The 14,810-nt window shown below is 43.1% G+C and overlaps 1 protein-coding gene across 6 annotated transcripts in view; it reads left to right on the plus strand.

Moving 5' to 3' along the window:
• The window catches only part of LOC143375981 (nucleolar protein 4-like), a 139,485-nt gene that overhangs the window by 112,853 nt on the left and 11,822 nt on the right, over positions 1-14,810 (plus strand). For all 6 annotated transcript variants that reach the window (XR_013087008.1, XM_076825743.1, XM_076825740.1 and 3 more), the window contains 2 exons: positions 11,651-11,985; positions 14,302-14,505. Coding sequence is in view for 5 of the 6 variants with exons in the window: in XM_076825743.1 (XP_076681858.1) it covers positions 11,651-11,985; positions 14,302-14,505 (539 nt within the window). In the remaining variant the exon portion in view is untranslated. The remainder of the gene's footprint in view (positions 1-11,650; positions 11,986-14,301; positions 14,506-14,810) is intronic.

The raw sequence follows: 14,810 nt of genomic DNA on the forward strand, positions 1-14,810 counted from the left end.
TATTTGGTTATTCTTAGATGTTACAGTATTTTGTCGCTGTATATTGTTTCTGTGGTGGTTTGATATTTATTTATGTAGGGGTTAATGATTTTTTTCAGTGAGAATTTTATATCTGATGTAAAGTAGCAAAACGTATTTTGTACGAGATTTTGAGGGGCATTGGGTGTTAAGGGTGAAGTTAGATTTAATTATGCGGCAGATTCAACTGCATTTCATTGTTGTTAGGAAATTTACTTTTTGGCTGACATATTTCTACTGGAAGTTGGAGCTCTTTATTCGATCATTAAGAATCTCTCGTTTTGGGCTTAAAGTTGCATGTCTTAAATACATATATGTACTTTTTCTAGTGCCACCTGAAACGTAAAATAACAGTGTGCTCAAGAATAGATAAAACTGATGAAAATTATAGTATTTTCACAATTTGCCCGGCCCCCAAAATATACTATTAAATTCAAGATGTTAAAGGTTTCGAATAAAAGTTTCTTCGAAAATTATGATAAAGATACAACGAGCAAAATGGTAAAACCAAATTCGAAAAAAAAACTATCTCTGTGTTGATAGAAATATAACGTAGGTGAAAATAAACTGCATAAAATAAAGTATAAAATACTTAAGAGTGCATCCTCCTTGTCTTTAAAGTGTACACGCTTCTTCTCAACGAAGGGTCCTACTCATGAACTAATCCCAATTCAGATAACTTTTCGCCCAATCTCCAAAAAGCCACATCACTTAAATAGAAGCACGAAAATTGTAGCTAGCGATATTATGTCTCTGGTTCATTCCCAGTACTATTGAAAATGCTTATACCAAGGTTTTCGAGAAGTCAGAGCGTGTAAAGCCGGGTACCCACGGGTGTAACGCAACGTCTAAAATAACAATGTATTCTCTGATCACGAATTGCGCATAACACACCCAAATATGTGAATTTTATTAACAGTACACGTTACATCATGCATTGCATTACACTCGTGGGTACCCCGCTTAAGGATGTTCCATACCCCAGTGCAGTGGTTGCAAAGCAAGTAACAGTTTCTCCGCACAAGAGATGTGTGTCGCTCACTGGTATCTCAGACTTGTATCTTACCCTGTCTCTTCCAAAGCAGTATTACCCCTGCCAAATGAATATATTCGAAGTACCTAAGCGAGCTGCAGAAGTGTATCCTATGAAAGGCCCCTTAACATGCCTCCTTCACCGTCCACCTACACGCCAGATCATACTCCGTCTAGTTCACGCGCGCCTCGCACGAACCTCAGGGCGCCGCGTGGTGGGGGCTAGAAGCGCGCGAGGGGCCCCACCCAAGTGGCAGCACTGCCACGGACGAAATCCCTAGCACGAGGCGAGAAGGATCCCGCGGGCGGCGCCGCGCGGAGACTTCGATGCTCGACTTTCGCGTCCTTCTCCGACGCCGAGTGAACTGCAAGCTTCGCGGGGCCAAGGTGTACCGGGTATTTAGCTCGCGCGAGTTTTGTCGTCGTACGCGACGTGACTAATGGATCGCCGGCCTGCGACTCGCTCGGAGGAAATTCAGCCTGCGCCTACTTCGGCATGCGAAATCGAGGCGAAACGAGCCGATCCGACGACACGTCTCGTCGCCGCTAATAGCCCGTGATCAACACCGCTAATTAGCACGGGTCCACGTTGTCCAAGTGTCTCCCGTCGCGAGCACCGACGGTTGAGAATCCAATTTCCCACGCGGAATAATTTGCTTCCATTCCACCACGAAGCATCCGGATTCGATTTGTTACTTTGACAAGCTCCTCACGCGTGGACGCACGAGTCGCGTCAAAAATTCTTGAACACCCTGTAGGGCTTTATTTTGCTAGGGCACTCGCTTCTCTCTTCTTTTTCTACGATCAGCAGCCCAAAAGTGGTTCAGTTAGTCCAGGTTGCGGAAGGATAATTCACCGTTGCCCTCTGCCCACCTCCCCCCTCCCCCTTCCACCTATCATCCTCCAAACTGGTTTCGAAGCGGGTCTCCGCATCACGGACGTGACCATTGCGTAATGAAACCAGCCCGACGAAGACGCGATGGTACGCGTCTGTACGTACAACCAGACCGACCAGATCGTCCTGTACTCATCGCCTGGACCCTCCCCTCCACAACCCGTCCCCCTTCTCTCCCCTCCACAACCCGCTCCCCCCCCCCTTCGCTCCCCTCCCCGCCGGTTTGCAGCGATGACCAGCTCGGGGACTCCCCTCGTTCGCCCTGTATCCTTTATGTGCGTTTCGCAAATCGATTTCGCGATAAATGCGCGCCCGTCGGTTTACGATCGCGGCAGAAAATTTACCGGGAAAATGGCGGCCCATATTTCACGGCAGTTTACTGGTCTTCCGCCTCGTTTTAGCGATCCGCCCTCTCCTCTGTCCTCGGCACGCTGCCTCTGAAGACCCTGTTAATTGAAGCGCTCCCTGCTGATCGCTTTGCAGAATTTTTATCGTGTTTAATGGAGTTTTGCGCTCGTTTTGGACACTTCTTGACTGGGAAGAGTTTTTTTCGTTTAATTTTTGTGGTCTGTTTATGAAGTTTCAATGCGGTCTCTTATGTAAGAGACGAGCACTCTGTTTTGAAATTGAAAATTACATTTTTTTAACATATGTATGTTCGACGTGCATTCTGGAGCTGTTTGGAAAGTTAATGTCGGGAAGGCATATTGGCAGGTCGTTTGGAACAAAGTATTCAAGATTTTTCAACATTTATGTAATTTCTTGGGATGGATTTGTTAACGTACTTTAAATTGTGAGTCAGTGAATTTTGCACTGACGAATATGAATGTGACTTTTTGTTACCCTTTTCGAAATTAGTATCTGACAATTAGTATAGGCAATGTTTTAAATTGAATTAAGCAAGTATATGTTAGACTTGTGTAACAACAAATCAGCAAAAATTATAGTAACAATCCAATGGTACTAATTTTTTAAAAAAATAAGTTTCATTGTTTCGTCTTAATCTACTCATGATTGATTTTCTCTAAGAAACCTGATTCAACTGCTTCAACAAGATATAGTATTTATATCAAACGTACTAACCAAAATTTCTTAAATATGAAAACACTTGTATTCCGACTAATTTGTAGTCTAAATTCTAAATAATCTAATAGTGGCAGATATTACTTTTAAATTTGCAATACTAAAAAACATAACATAGTATTGTATAAAGGGTAACGTATTGCGCGTATCAGTTCTTCCAAGAAAGCTGCTCCCCTCTGTCAACGTCGAAGAAATAATTTCAAGAACACAACGAATAAATCCTCGTACCGTCATCGTACGGTTATCTCGATTTTTAATCAGATAATATGGTCCTTAACATGCTCAGGATGCGCCTTAACGGTAAGGAGTCTTTCCTCCGCGGTGTTTGTTCAAGTGAACACGTATTGCATGGTGGACTCTTCTCAACGGATAAAGCCCGTTTCACACAACAAAAACGATTCTTTCTCCCATATCATTTTCACTTATATATGGGAAAATGTTTCAATGATTTCAATATCAGATATGCCTTTAACAAATTACCGCGATTGCACAGGTAATCAAATTGAATAAAAACATATGGTAATCCTCAATGAGCGAATAAAAATTCAAGTAAAATATGTATAAGTTATTTAAATTACTGTTGAATTTTTAAGATTATAATTTCTCTTAATTCAGATAGTCAACTTGTAAGTTCGAGGGAGGAATTTCTAAAGGACGGAATTGAAAGTATCTCATAAAGAAATTCGTTTAAAAATGATTGGAATAGCCAACAGGATCAAATACAATTATGCCACTGCTTTCTTAAAATTTCTTAAAATTCCATAAGTTCATCAATTACCTTTGAATTTCCACACAATATTTCAGAAATATGTCGCCAAGACCTCGTGCCTCGCGACAGTGCAAAGATCAGAATTTAAAATTGTCTACCTGTACTTCACCCCTTACGCGATCTTAGCACTTCACGTTGCGCGCGTGGAGACCCGGCCTAAGTCATCAAACTCCGAACGCGAAAGATTGTATAGGAGGAACTAAAGTTCCCTCGCGATATCAGGCATCTCCAAGGGAAGGCAGACAACACAGGCGCACAGATTATTCCGTCATCTTCGTAAATGTCACTGACCATTAACCGAGGGATGGCCTTTTTCTCGCAGAAATATAAATTCTTACGGTAGATTCAAAACCGAGATACCCGGGGCGCAGTTACGACAGGAAAGTTCACACGGTGCACGTTTTCCCGGCGATCCTTTCAACGTGATCGTAACGAGAAACGGGGGGTCTTTATCGGAAAATCGATTTTACGAAACAGTGGCAGACGAAAAGCTGACCAGGAAGGCTGGATAAGAAGGAAGCTGTGCTCGTGCGAACGATGCCTAATCTGTTATGTAAATTCTTGTAATCGTCGAGTGGGATCTCGCGCCGTGTTGCACGGTGATCTTCGATCTGATTTATGGGGTCGGGGCCAATTTATTCGAGGGGTATCAAAAGTCCGAGTACCCTGGGGACAGAAAGTACATTATTATTCTAATTATTGCTTGTAGTGTTATAATTTCGCGGATTGTTGTTGGTGGCTTGACAAATGTGTTTAGAAGAGAGGGGTAGGTTAAAATAACCAAAAACTGTTTTTTAAAAAGAAGCAGTCAGTAATATTTTACACCCCTAAATTGTTGTTAACTATTTCTATTCTTACATCTTACATTAATTTTAAAATAATCTGTGCTCAATCCGGGATACAATTTCCCTGAATTGCTTTGTGGGCATATTAGGAATAGTGATTCTTGAAATGCGCATGCGCAAACACTTAACGATGACCAGTTTTGAGGTTAGGAGTTCATCTAGTCTTTAACTATCAAAAATGATCACTAGGTACTGTAAAATTTATTTGCATAATTAAATAGTGATTCTTCATGGTAAAAGAAATCAAATTGCATGCAGCGAAAGTTTTTTTATTGGAGTTTCCTTTTTTTCAAAAAATTAAGTAGATTCGCCTTTCAGTAGGTGAATTACTCGTTGATATTTCCCACTTTCCTAGTAAAGAAATTCTTCTAGGAGCCTCGATGACTTTTCATCGTGCTTAGCAATATCGATATTCCAAATCTCGCAGCGAGTCCTCGTTTTAAACGGCCAGTGACATTTACGAAAGCCACGGAAAGAAACGTCTGTTGCGAAGTGAATCGTATCCACGGCGATTTTCTCGTATGGTTATTAGCTTGGCCGCCACGGATACTATCGCTTCCTCCTCGTGGACGCATGTGTCGTGATTTTCGGATAAGGCGAATCGTGATAAGTCCCCGCAGATGTAAATCCATTGGTACTTGCAGTTGGGACAATCTGTGCTATACAATTCACCATAATTCTTAACTCGAAAAGTTTTAATATCCAAATTAGTGTTTCGAAATGCTAATTAAGGAATTGTATAGTTGATGTCTTGTGGGAACAGATGTCTCAATACAGTCGCCTACACACCGACAAGTTGTATTAGTCGATGTGCTTTACAACGGTAGAACCGACATAGTTTTAAATGATAATTAGTCATTTCAGTTTGTAGGGTCGAAAAAATTTATTTCAAAGATTTGGGGTACTTAATACAAATTCGTGTAACTTCAGGATCTCTCCGTGCCTTTAGGATGAATTTCTATGGGGTAGTGTTTGAATAAGAAAATAATATATAGATAGCTGAATCTTAAGGGGTTGGTGAAACTAGAAAGCTGATAGTCCATCGCAATCCAGATGTACCTTAACAATCCTACCATCTCCATAACAGTAACTCGAAAATTCAAAAGTATTTGAAACTTTTTAGAAATATAGCTCGAATGATGCTAATAACGCAACTATTTTTTGCCCCTGTAATATAACAATCCTAAGAGTGAAAACACCCCTCAAAGAAACTGTGAGTTTTCATATTATCTCGGTGTATGGTGTTTCACCATTAGGACCGTTTTATTGTCGAATCAAAGAACAGTTACGTTATCAGCATCACTTGGGCTACATTTCTGCAAAGTTTCATATTTTTTTTTAATTTTCAACTTACCTAACTTCCGTTCTGAATACTATTCGAATAAAAAGGCGACGCACAGGTACCTAAATCCGCCATAACCAACGATCCCAGCTAACCCACGAACCCTGGCTATACTCAAGATCCTTCTGAACCCCAACATCACCATACCGACGACCAGTCTTTTCCGGCCCAAGACTTTCGAATTTCTTTAACATCCACGATTCCCCGGTACCCTCTCGCGAAGTTCCACCGTGCGGCATACCATCAACGAGATAAAACATTCTCCTCCGTGCGCTCCGCCGTGTGCGCCCCGTAGCTGGCTGAGCGGGGCCGTGGGCGTGCGCCAGCTCGTCCGTGAATTTTGTTCCACGGCCACGCGTAGCGGCTAGAAAAAGAGGAAATCGCCGGGGCCGGGTATTAGTTTCCTTTTGCGGGAAGCGGTTGAAAGAATGAGGAGGACTAACTGCCGGGTGGGATGGCGGCGACTGATTTCAGGTTCAGGCCAGGCAGCGGTGTTCAGGAACGGTGCTGGCGGGATTGGGTTTGGTAACCGGCTTTCTAGCCAACCTAGCCGGGTTCGCGCGCGCCCCCCTCGCCCCCCTCAGTTGCTTTTGCAACGCCGGCGTCCGCTCGCCAGAGGCCAGGAACCCTCGTCGCCGCGGAGTACCGTACCCCGTGCCCTCTCGTGGTTGCTGCATGTGCGTGTGTACATTCCACTCAAACGTGCGCGTCAGCCGGGCCATCTAATAATAAAACATATTTATTAGGCGATTAACTAGGGGGCAAGGGGACACATGTGATACGATAACGTACAGGGATCTGTAAAAAGGGAAGAGGAGCACTTTGCTAATTCAAGCTTCATCTTGAAGCCTCTAGTACCCAGCCTCTGCAATCCTTATCCTCTATCAGGCTTCCTTTCCGCACACTATTCTATTTCCAATAGAGACACTAGGTTCTTATCAGAACGAAGTATCTGAATTGATTTAGCAGAGCCTCTGTTTAGTGGAGAATTAAAAAGTCCATCCTACACCGCCGAGCGCGCCCCAAACGAAATCCTTTCCCTGACCAGGGACAAGAGTGGGGGCCGCCGGGCCCTCGCGCCGTTCCTCGTGGCCACGAATTGTTTGAGCCGAGTGTACAGGCGCAAGAACCGAGGTGCAGCAACCTCGAAGCCGCTGGGACCAGGGAGGAAGAGAGAAGGAGGTGCTGGGCCGCCTCCTGGACGAGGGTCCAGTTTCCTGGGTCGTCTACTCGCGCGTTCAGTTACTGGTTCTACCGGAATCTTCCTGGAAGCATGCGTGCGATCGTTGAACGCAGAATTAGAATTGTGGACGCAGGGTAGACGGCGCCTGGCTTTCTACTCCACCGTGGCGAGGATTTTCCTGCAGATCCTTCATTCCCTATTGACCGCAGAGGCCAAAACCTCGAGATCAGCGCAGGCTCCTTACAGTTCCCTCTATGCAAACTTGGCGTGGGGTGATTGAAGTATTATTGGACACCGAAAGTGTAATGAATATTATTATTAATTATTAGGCTTGGTCTGTCTTTTTTTTAAGTTGAAACCTTCTCTTATACGGTTATCTATTACTGTAGTAATACTTCTAAGGCGTAGTACCTAAAAGGACTTGTATCGAGTGGATTGGCTTTAGTTAGAGCTAGGTACGTCAATTTCAATACTATTAGGTCTCTTATAGTAGTCTGTTGGTGCATACCACTTCGTGCAACTCCCCGGTAGGTCCTGGTTCCTCTTATCACATGTTCCTCTTTCATGTAGTCCGGGTGCAGCGTTATCTATGTCCCTTTCCAGTAAGGCAGTGGTCCTACCTGTGGAATCATATCGGACGAAGGAATACCGATGAGAATGGCAAGGTAACTCGTGAAATCCTCGCAAGCAGAGAGCCTCGACTCGTTGAATCGCGGCTCCGTGGAGGGAAAAGTCCGTGAGGTAGGCCTCTGTACGGTTCCCCTGCGGCACTCCCTACCCACGATCAGCAACACTTCGTAGGTTCACGTGTAGCCTCTTGCCAGTCAGACCCGTACCTGTCCTCGTCGAGATCCTCGTGAAAGCACCTCTGCCGTGCATTCTTTCCTAGGATCGTGACGACGAAGCAACGTGCCTGTTTCTTGCACCTGGTAGAAGGGGCCCACGTAGACCTGCCACCGCTTTTGGAAATGGGTCGTCCTTTTCGCACCGCGGAAGGGGCAACATTCCTAGCAAGGAGAGTGCGCGAAGTTCGGGTCACTGATTTCCTTCGCATTTCGCAGATAGCTGTTACACAGCATGTATAATAGCATAATAAAAGCATGCGGGGCATTGCTCAAAATTTTGCGAGAAAATCGGCTGCAAATGTTCTCGTTTTACAGACACTCGATACATGCGCTCGTACGTAAACACGAAACGGTACTTCAGTTGGAGTGGTAGCTCGACTGTAATCCATACAGTAATTCCAGGCGTGTGCATATATGTTTACTACTGTCGCAGCTCCCGCATACGCGTGAAATATTACGAAATTGTTATTGAAAGAAGGGAAGCGCACTTTTGAGTAAATAAAGTCATTTATTCGGTGAAATACAGTGTGCTGGGGCGGATGAATGTTATGTTTCCACGACACGAAAGGTACATTTGGATCTGTTAAGTAATCTATATCGCGCACGTCGGACACGGTAGCAGCTCGAAAATGGTTACTCTGTTATATCTGTAGCGTAAGTCAGGATAACCCTGACGCCGACAGCGCGTCTGCGCTCAGATAGTAGCATAGCCAGCTGCTTACGAAATACTACTTCTTCGATCATCCCTAATCAACGTCGTCACGCAATCTGAAAGTGGCTCGCGTTCATCGCCATTATATTCGCGGCATAAATACCACCCACGTGCTCGTTGCTCCTTGGTGTAACCCACTGGCGAGCATTTCCTGACCCAACCGTGGGAAGAAAAAGAGTCGTCCGCTTTGTGGCCAGGAATTAAGGTGAACCACCCCACTGATCTCTCCGGAGTCTAGATGCGATCGTCCTTGGTATCGAGGAGACCTTTGAGTTTCTTAAATTAGATCATCTTACGCATGGATAAAAGGGGAACAGCACTGAGAGACTGAAGTACCAGGGGCCGTAGTTATTATTGACACTTCCAACTGTGTTTGAATACTTAAAGGACGTTTGCATTTGATTGGTGCGCGAAGGAGATCTATATTAGGGAAACGGGTATTTGTCAAACTTGAAAAAAGTAGTTTCGAGTAATTATACTTAAAGGGTATAAATACATGCATACACTGCTGTTTATAAGTATATTAAAACACCTGCTGTATGTTCACGACATGTGATGTTTGGTTCAGATTGTATACTATTCACTGCTTTTAATTTAAAATACCAAATAAAGGAAAATTTGTTAGAGTCCTGAAGAACTCTATTCGAACTCTATTGGAGTTTTGAAGAAATCTATTAGAACTCTATTGGAGTTCTGACATACTCTATTGGAACTCTATTGATGTTCTGAAGAACTGTATTGGGACTCTATTGGAGTTCTGACGTACTCTATTGGAACTCTATTAGAACTCTATTGGAACTCTATTAGAACTCTATTAGAGTTCTGAGGGACTCTATTGGAGTGCCGCAGAACTCTATTGGAACTCTAATGATGTTCTGAAGAACTCTATTGGAACTCTATTGAAGTTCTGACGTACTCTATTGGAACTCTGTTGGAACTCTATTAGAACTCTATTAGAGTTCTGAAGGACTCTATTGGAGTGCCGCAGAACTCTATTGGAACTCTATTCGAGTTCTGAAGAACTCTATTTGAACTCTATTGGAACTCTATTTGAACTCTATTGGAACTCTATTTGAACTCTATTTGAACTCTATTTGAACTCTATTTGAACTCTATTGGAACTCTATTTGAACTCTATTTGAACTCTATTTGGACTCTATTTGAACTCTATTTGAACTCTATTTGAACTCTATTTGAACTCTATTTGAACTCTATTGAAACTCTATTGGAACTCTATTGGAGTTCTGAAGACCTTTCATGTAAATAAGTTTTTAACGTTTTTCACAATTATTCTACAAAGATTAAGTGGCTTAATACCTATGAACGGCAGTGCATATATTTTACTCTGGCTGACCTAGTATCAGTTAGGAATCAATTAGAGATAAGGTTATTTCCCCAACCGAGATGCAAGAACTTTGTGTATTTATGGTATAAATTATCTTTAGGACTGACACAAAAATTGACATATACCAACTTCGTCAGATTTTTTAGCAAACTTTTGCGAAAATTATCATCACTCTATCAAACTCACAATTTGCTACATCGATGATCTTCCGAAATGTTGCACCGTTTTCACAATTGTATCGTCACCAACGCACGCCGTTTCATTGATCCATTCAGGCAGCTTTTCAAGGAGATTCGCGGATCGAGAGACGCGAGCAAGTTCCGCGGAAGGCTGGCAGAAGTTATTTGAATTGTCTTGGCTGCGAGGCGCAACAAGTTGACAGACGCCGTTCTAGATGCGACGATAAAAAGTTCACGGTTTAATGTCGAGTTACGCGAGGCGATTGTTGCTTCCATGCAAATGCAAAATGGGACGTCTCGTTTTCACGATTCTGTATAATTCACGAGCGCCAGGGAAATTGTTAGATGCCATTTCACTTTAAACATTTCAGTGATTCGTGCATTCAGATATCTGAAATGTATTCCTCACCGTTTTTATAAAGGTGTAACTGATAGAAAGTCAAATACTTTACTTTGGTAAACATAGTGAAGGGAGGATTAATTTGTATTTATAAAAGAAATTAATATTGTCGTCTTGTGATGGTAGTTTTCTTTAAACACACGTACCTAAGCAGTAGATGCTGAAAAATAAAAATGTGCATATGGAAATTTAATAAATAATAAAATTCGTGGAATTGTTATTAGGTTTGTGTTTGGGTCTTAATATTTAAGATAGGCCCTTTAAAAGTAAATAAATTTTATTTGAAGCATTCATGGAGAAAAATGTATCTTTCACGATGGTACGAGACATCATTCTGCTAGTTTTTGATAAAATAGGAGAGTTCAAAGTCATTACATGTCTATTTGTACAAGTTTCCTTTACCAAAATAAGTTCACTCTATAAACACAATTTTTCCCCACGAGACTTTTTCGATTAAATTAATTTTGAAGCTCTGTTGGATGCTTGTATGTCTACTTATTGTTAGTCAACACCCAAATCCAAACCAAATGCGTTTAAGTCGTCGAAAATAAATCCACACGTTGCATCTCTTCTGCGCTACTACAATCATTGCACAGTTATCCCAATTATAATCATATGCATGCCTGTTAGATTCAACTACTAAAAAGCAAAGCAGATTTTAAAAGGAGTCAACCTCTTACTTCACTTTCACATCCCCCAGTCTGTACCAAAATCCTTTAAAAGCAAAGTCTCTATTTCTCATCCTTACAAAATTTCCCACCCAAAACAATTACCTTGCACTAAATAGCTACGTGACTTCGAGTCTCTAGCCATCGCCAGGTGTCCACCCAGACCTAACCCAAAGCTTACAAATGCCTAAATAATTAAATAACGATCAATGCCTAAGCCTACCCTTAACTTATCTTCAAACTCTCTAAAAGCGAAAGAGCGTTAGCTATCCGCCTTCAAAATCTCTTCGAACCACGTGCCCGCTAACATCCGCGATTGTGTTGAATTTTCCAGACTCACGGAACGGCTCCTCAGACCTAGTGGACATGCCAGCTGGAACTGTTCCCAATTTGAGCGGCGTGGCTGGAGTGGGTGGCGAGGACATGGCGTCCTTGTGGGCCTCCTATGCCATGGGACTGAAGAAGACACCGCCCCCGGCGTCGTCCGCGACGCCTTCGCGATCGGATCGCGATCGTGAGTCCAGTCCACCAGGTGGTGAAGGGACTGGCAGTGCTCATGACGAAACTAGTAGCAGTGGTAACAAAGAGGACGAGGATGACGACGACGAGGACGCTGACGAGAGGTTGGACCCCAGACACCACGACCCAGAGCGCTTAAAGGCTTTCAACGTGAGTGCCTATTTTATTTCACACCCCTCGTCGATCTTTTGGGGTAGACAGGAATTGGAAGGGAAGGATAACGGTGCGCAGAGTAGGAAGCAGTAGAACTTGTTCTTTGCTTTCTTTCTGAATATCATAAAGGATACGTTTGTGGTCTCTGTATTTAAACCTTGTACGGAAGTAGGGATGTTTTGACCTGAAATCGAGGCACAAATCATCATTCTTCCTTTACTAATGCACCTATTACTTGAACTGAAACACCTTCATATTTTTAAATAACTAATAACCATCAATAATAAATAATAATAGTAGATAATAATAATTTCTTTTTAATTTTGCTTTATTATGGAACTCTAATTATATACATTCTTAACCCTTCGTGGTCACACGGGGTGTATCGCACCCCAAGAGCAATTTTCAAGTTAAAATGTCGCGCCCTTACGAGATTTATCGCAAAAAAATTTTTTAAAAATTAAAAACTCGTTTTTTCCCACAACCATGGAAAATCGCCCATTTTCAACTACAAACTTGATAATTTAAAAAATTACATTTCTAGAAAAGGATTATTAGACCACGATTCTATAAGTATTACGAATGTACAGTTATCACTGAAAAGTTAAAAGATGGGGTGCAGTGAACCCCCTGTGACCAATTTGCGATTATAAGAAGTTGTGACCACGAAGGGTTAAATATTAGTTCTACAAGTTCTTAAAATATAAACCATAATAATTAAATGAACTGAGTTTTATGTTTGTATGCCCGTTTCTTGTAAATATATGATAATAGTATACATGATCCGTGTAACTTTGCAAATTCTGCAGAAGGGTTACCTGGACTTGAATCAGGGTGGTTTTATTTGAAGTCAACTATTACTAACTAACAATAAAACTCTTTAAAAACTTATTATACATTCTTCCTGTGGATATTCTCCATAGTCTATAGACTAGCTTAAAATGCAGTTTCACCGTGCAATAGAGCATCTTTAACACGTTCACTACCGCTCATGCGTCTGGTGGGTGAGGCTAAACAGGCTCCCATGCGTAGAACGCGCTAGGCGCGTTAGTTTGCTGAGTGACAGATGTTCTGGATACGCCCCCATCTCACTGATACATTAAACAGTACGGCCCGAAGAGTCACGTTTTTCTGCCGCAGTGAACGTGTTAAGGACTCACTCTCATACAGACCCACAATCATCTCGAAGCTGCATTAGAAACTGCACATTGTCACCCATTTTGTGCAAACACTTGTACGGTTCTTAGGAAAGTCTATTGCATTCTATTTCCTGTTTCATGGAAGATAGCCAAATAATGGGTTTCGTTTTTTAAACAAAAATTACTTAATATTGTCGTAGAAAATCTGCAAGTAATAAACGCAGAACATATTTGTCTCGAGCTTCTATGATGAAAGAAGGTACATAGTGCTTTTAGTACACCTCGTAATTTTATTCTACAACGGAGTTCAGTGTAGGAGGAATCAGTATTTCCCATTTCCGGCCCCATTTACTAAATTCTCCATATCGGAGAGCTTTACTGCTAAAAAGGATTCACAACCCTGCAATTCCACACACCTCGATCCTTCGCCGCAATCAATCCTTCACCTTGTCAACCTAACCTCCAAAATCAGTAAACACCAGTACCCCAATTATCATCGCCACCCGCGTGCGGCAGCACTAGCACTCACGACCGTTGCTAGCAAAAATCTTATCCTCCAGTTCAGAGCTAACAGCGGCAGCCTCCCCGGCCTCAATCACTCCCATCCAATTACACGCCCGGCAAAAGTCCCTAGGAGCGCGCAACACCTGAAACGGTAACCCGTCGCCGCTCTTACCATTTCCTTCCGCGGGGGTCGCATTAAACCGGAAATGGCGAGTTTATTGCGGCTACCATTACCAGGGCTAACCGTGTAAAAAGATACGAACTTGTTCGCGCGTTCGCAACAGGAAGGAAGCCAGGGGCTAGGGGAAAAAGGCAAGCAGCAGCGATCCAATGAAAGTTGAGCCGGCTGGCATCGGACTTTCGCCCGAAAAAGCCCCAATTATCGTAAAGTTTTATGAAAGCAGCGTCGCGGCGCCCTTCCTCTGTGCCGCTTATCCTCCCGCCCGTACCGCCCCCCACCCGTCCTGCCGCCCTTTTACGGAACCTGAACTCCAGCCAGGGTCCGCAGATGGCCGTGAGCCGTAGCAGCTCCTTTATTAATTACAATTAGTTTAACAGAGGCCCCCGGTGCGCCCCTACCATCGCGATATTCTTAATTCCAGCGGCGGCTAGAAGTGTACGGGCTCGTTTAATTCATTCCGCGGCGATCTGTCCGCGTGTCCTCTTACAGATGTTCGTCAGGCTATTCGTCGACGAGAACCTGGACCGTATAGTGCCCATCTCGAAGCAGCCCAAGGAGAAGATACAGGCAATCATCGACAGCTGCACCAGGCAGTTCCCAGAGTTCGCGGAGAGGGCCAGGAAGAGGATCAGGACGTACCTGAAGAGCTGTCGGAGGAACAAGCGGGGAAGGGAGGGGGCGCCCTGGGACGCGGTGAGCTGATTTCTATTTCATCCTCTGTTTTCGTCTGATTGCTTTGTAATGAGTGTACTTATTGATTTTTTTTTTAATTGTTTGAAGCAATTTTTTTAAATTACACAACGCAGCTTTGTCACTTATTTTGGCACAAAAGAATCGCGAGTGTGACTGGGATGATGTGAAGCAATGGTACTGTTAACGATCTTTATCCAAAGCTGCTTGGGCTGACGTTTTTGGATTCGTGTCGTTATTAAGTTTCTCCTGTGTTAAAAGGAACTGCCTTGCAAATGTCTTTAGTTTCGGTTCGCAAGAGCCTAATG

Source organism: Andrena cerasifolii, chromosome 13 (genome assembly GCF_050908995.1).
Source record: "Andrena cerasifolii isolate SP2316 chromosome 13, iyAndCera1_principal, whole genome shotgun sequence".
NCBI classification, from domain to species: domain Eukaryota; kingdom Metazoa; phylum Arthropoda; class Insecta; order Hymenoptera; family Andrenidae; genus Andrena; species Andrena cerasifolii.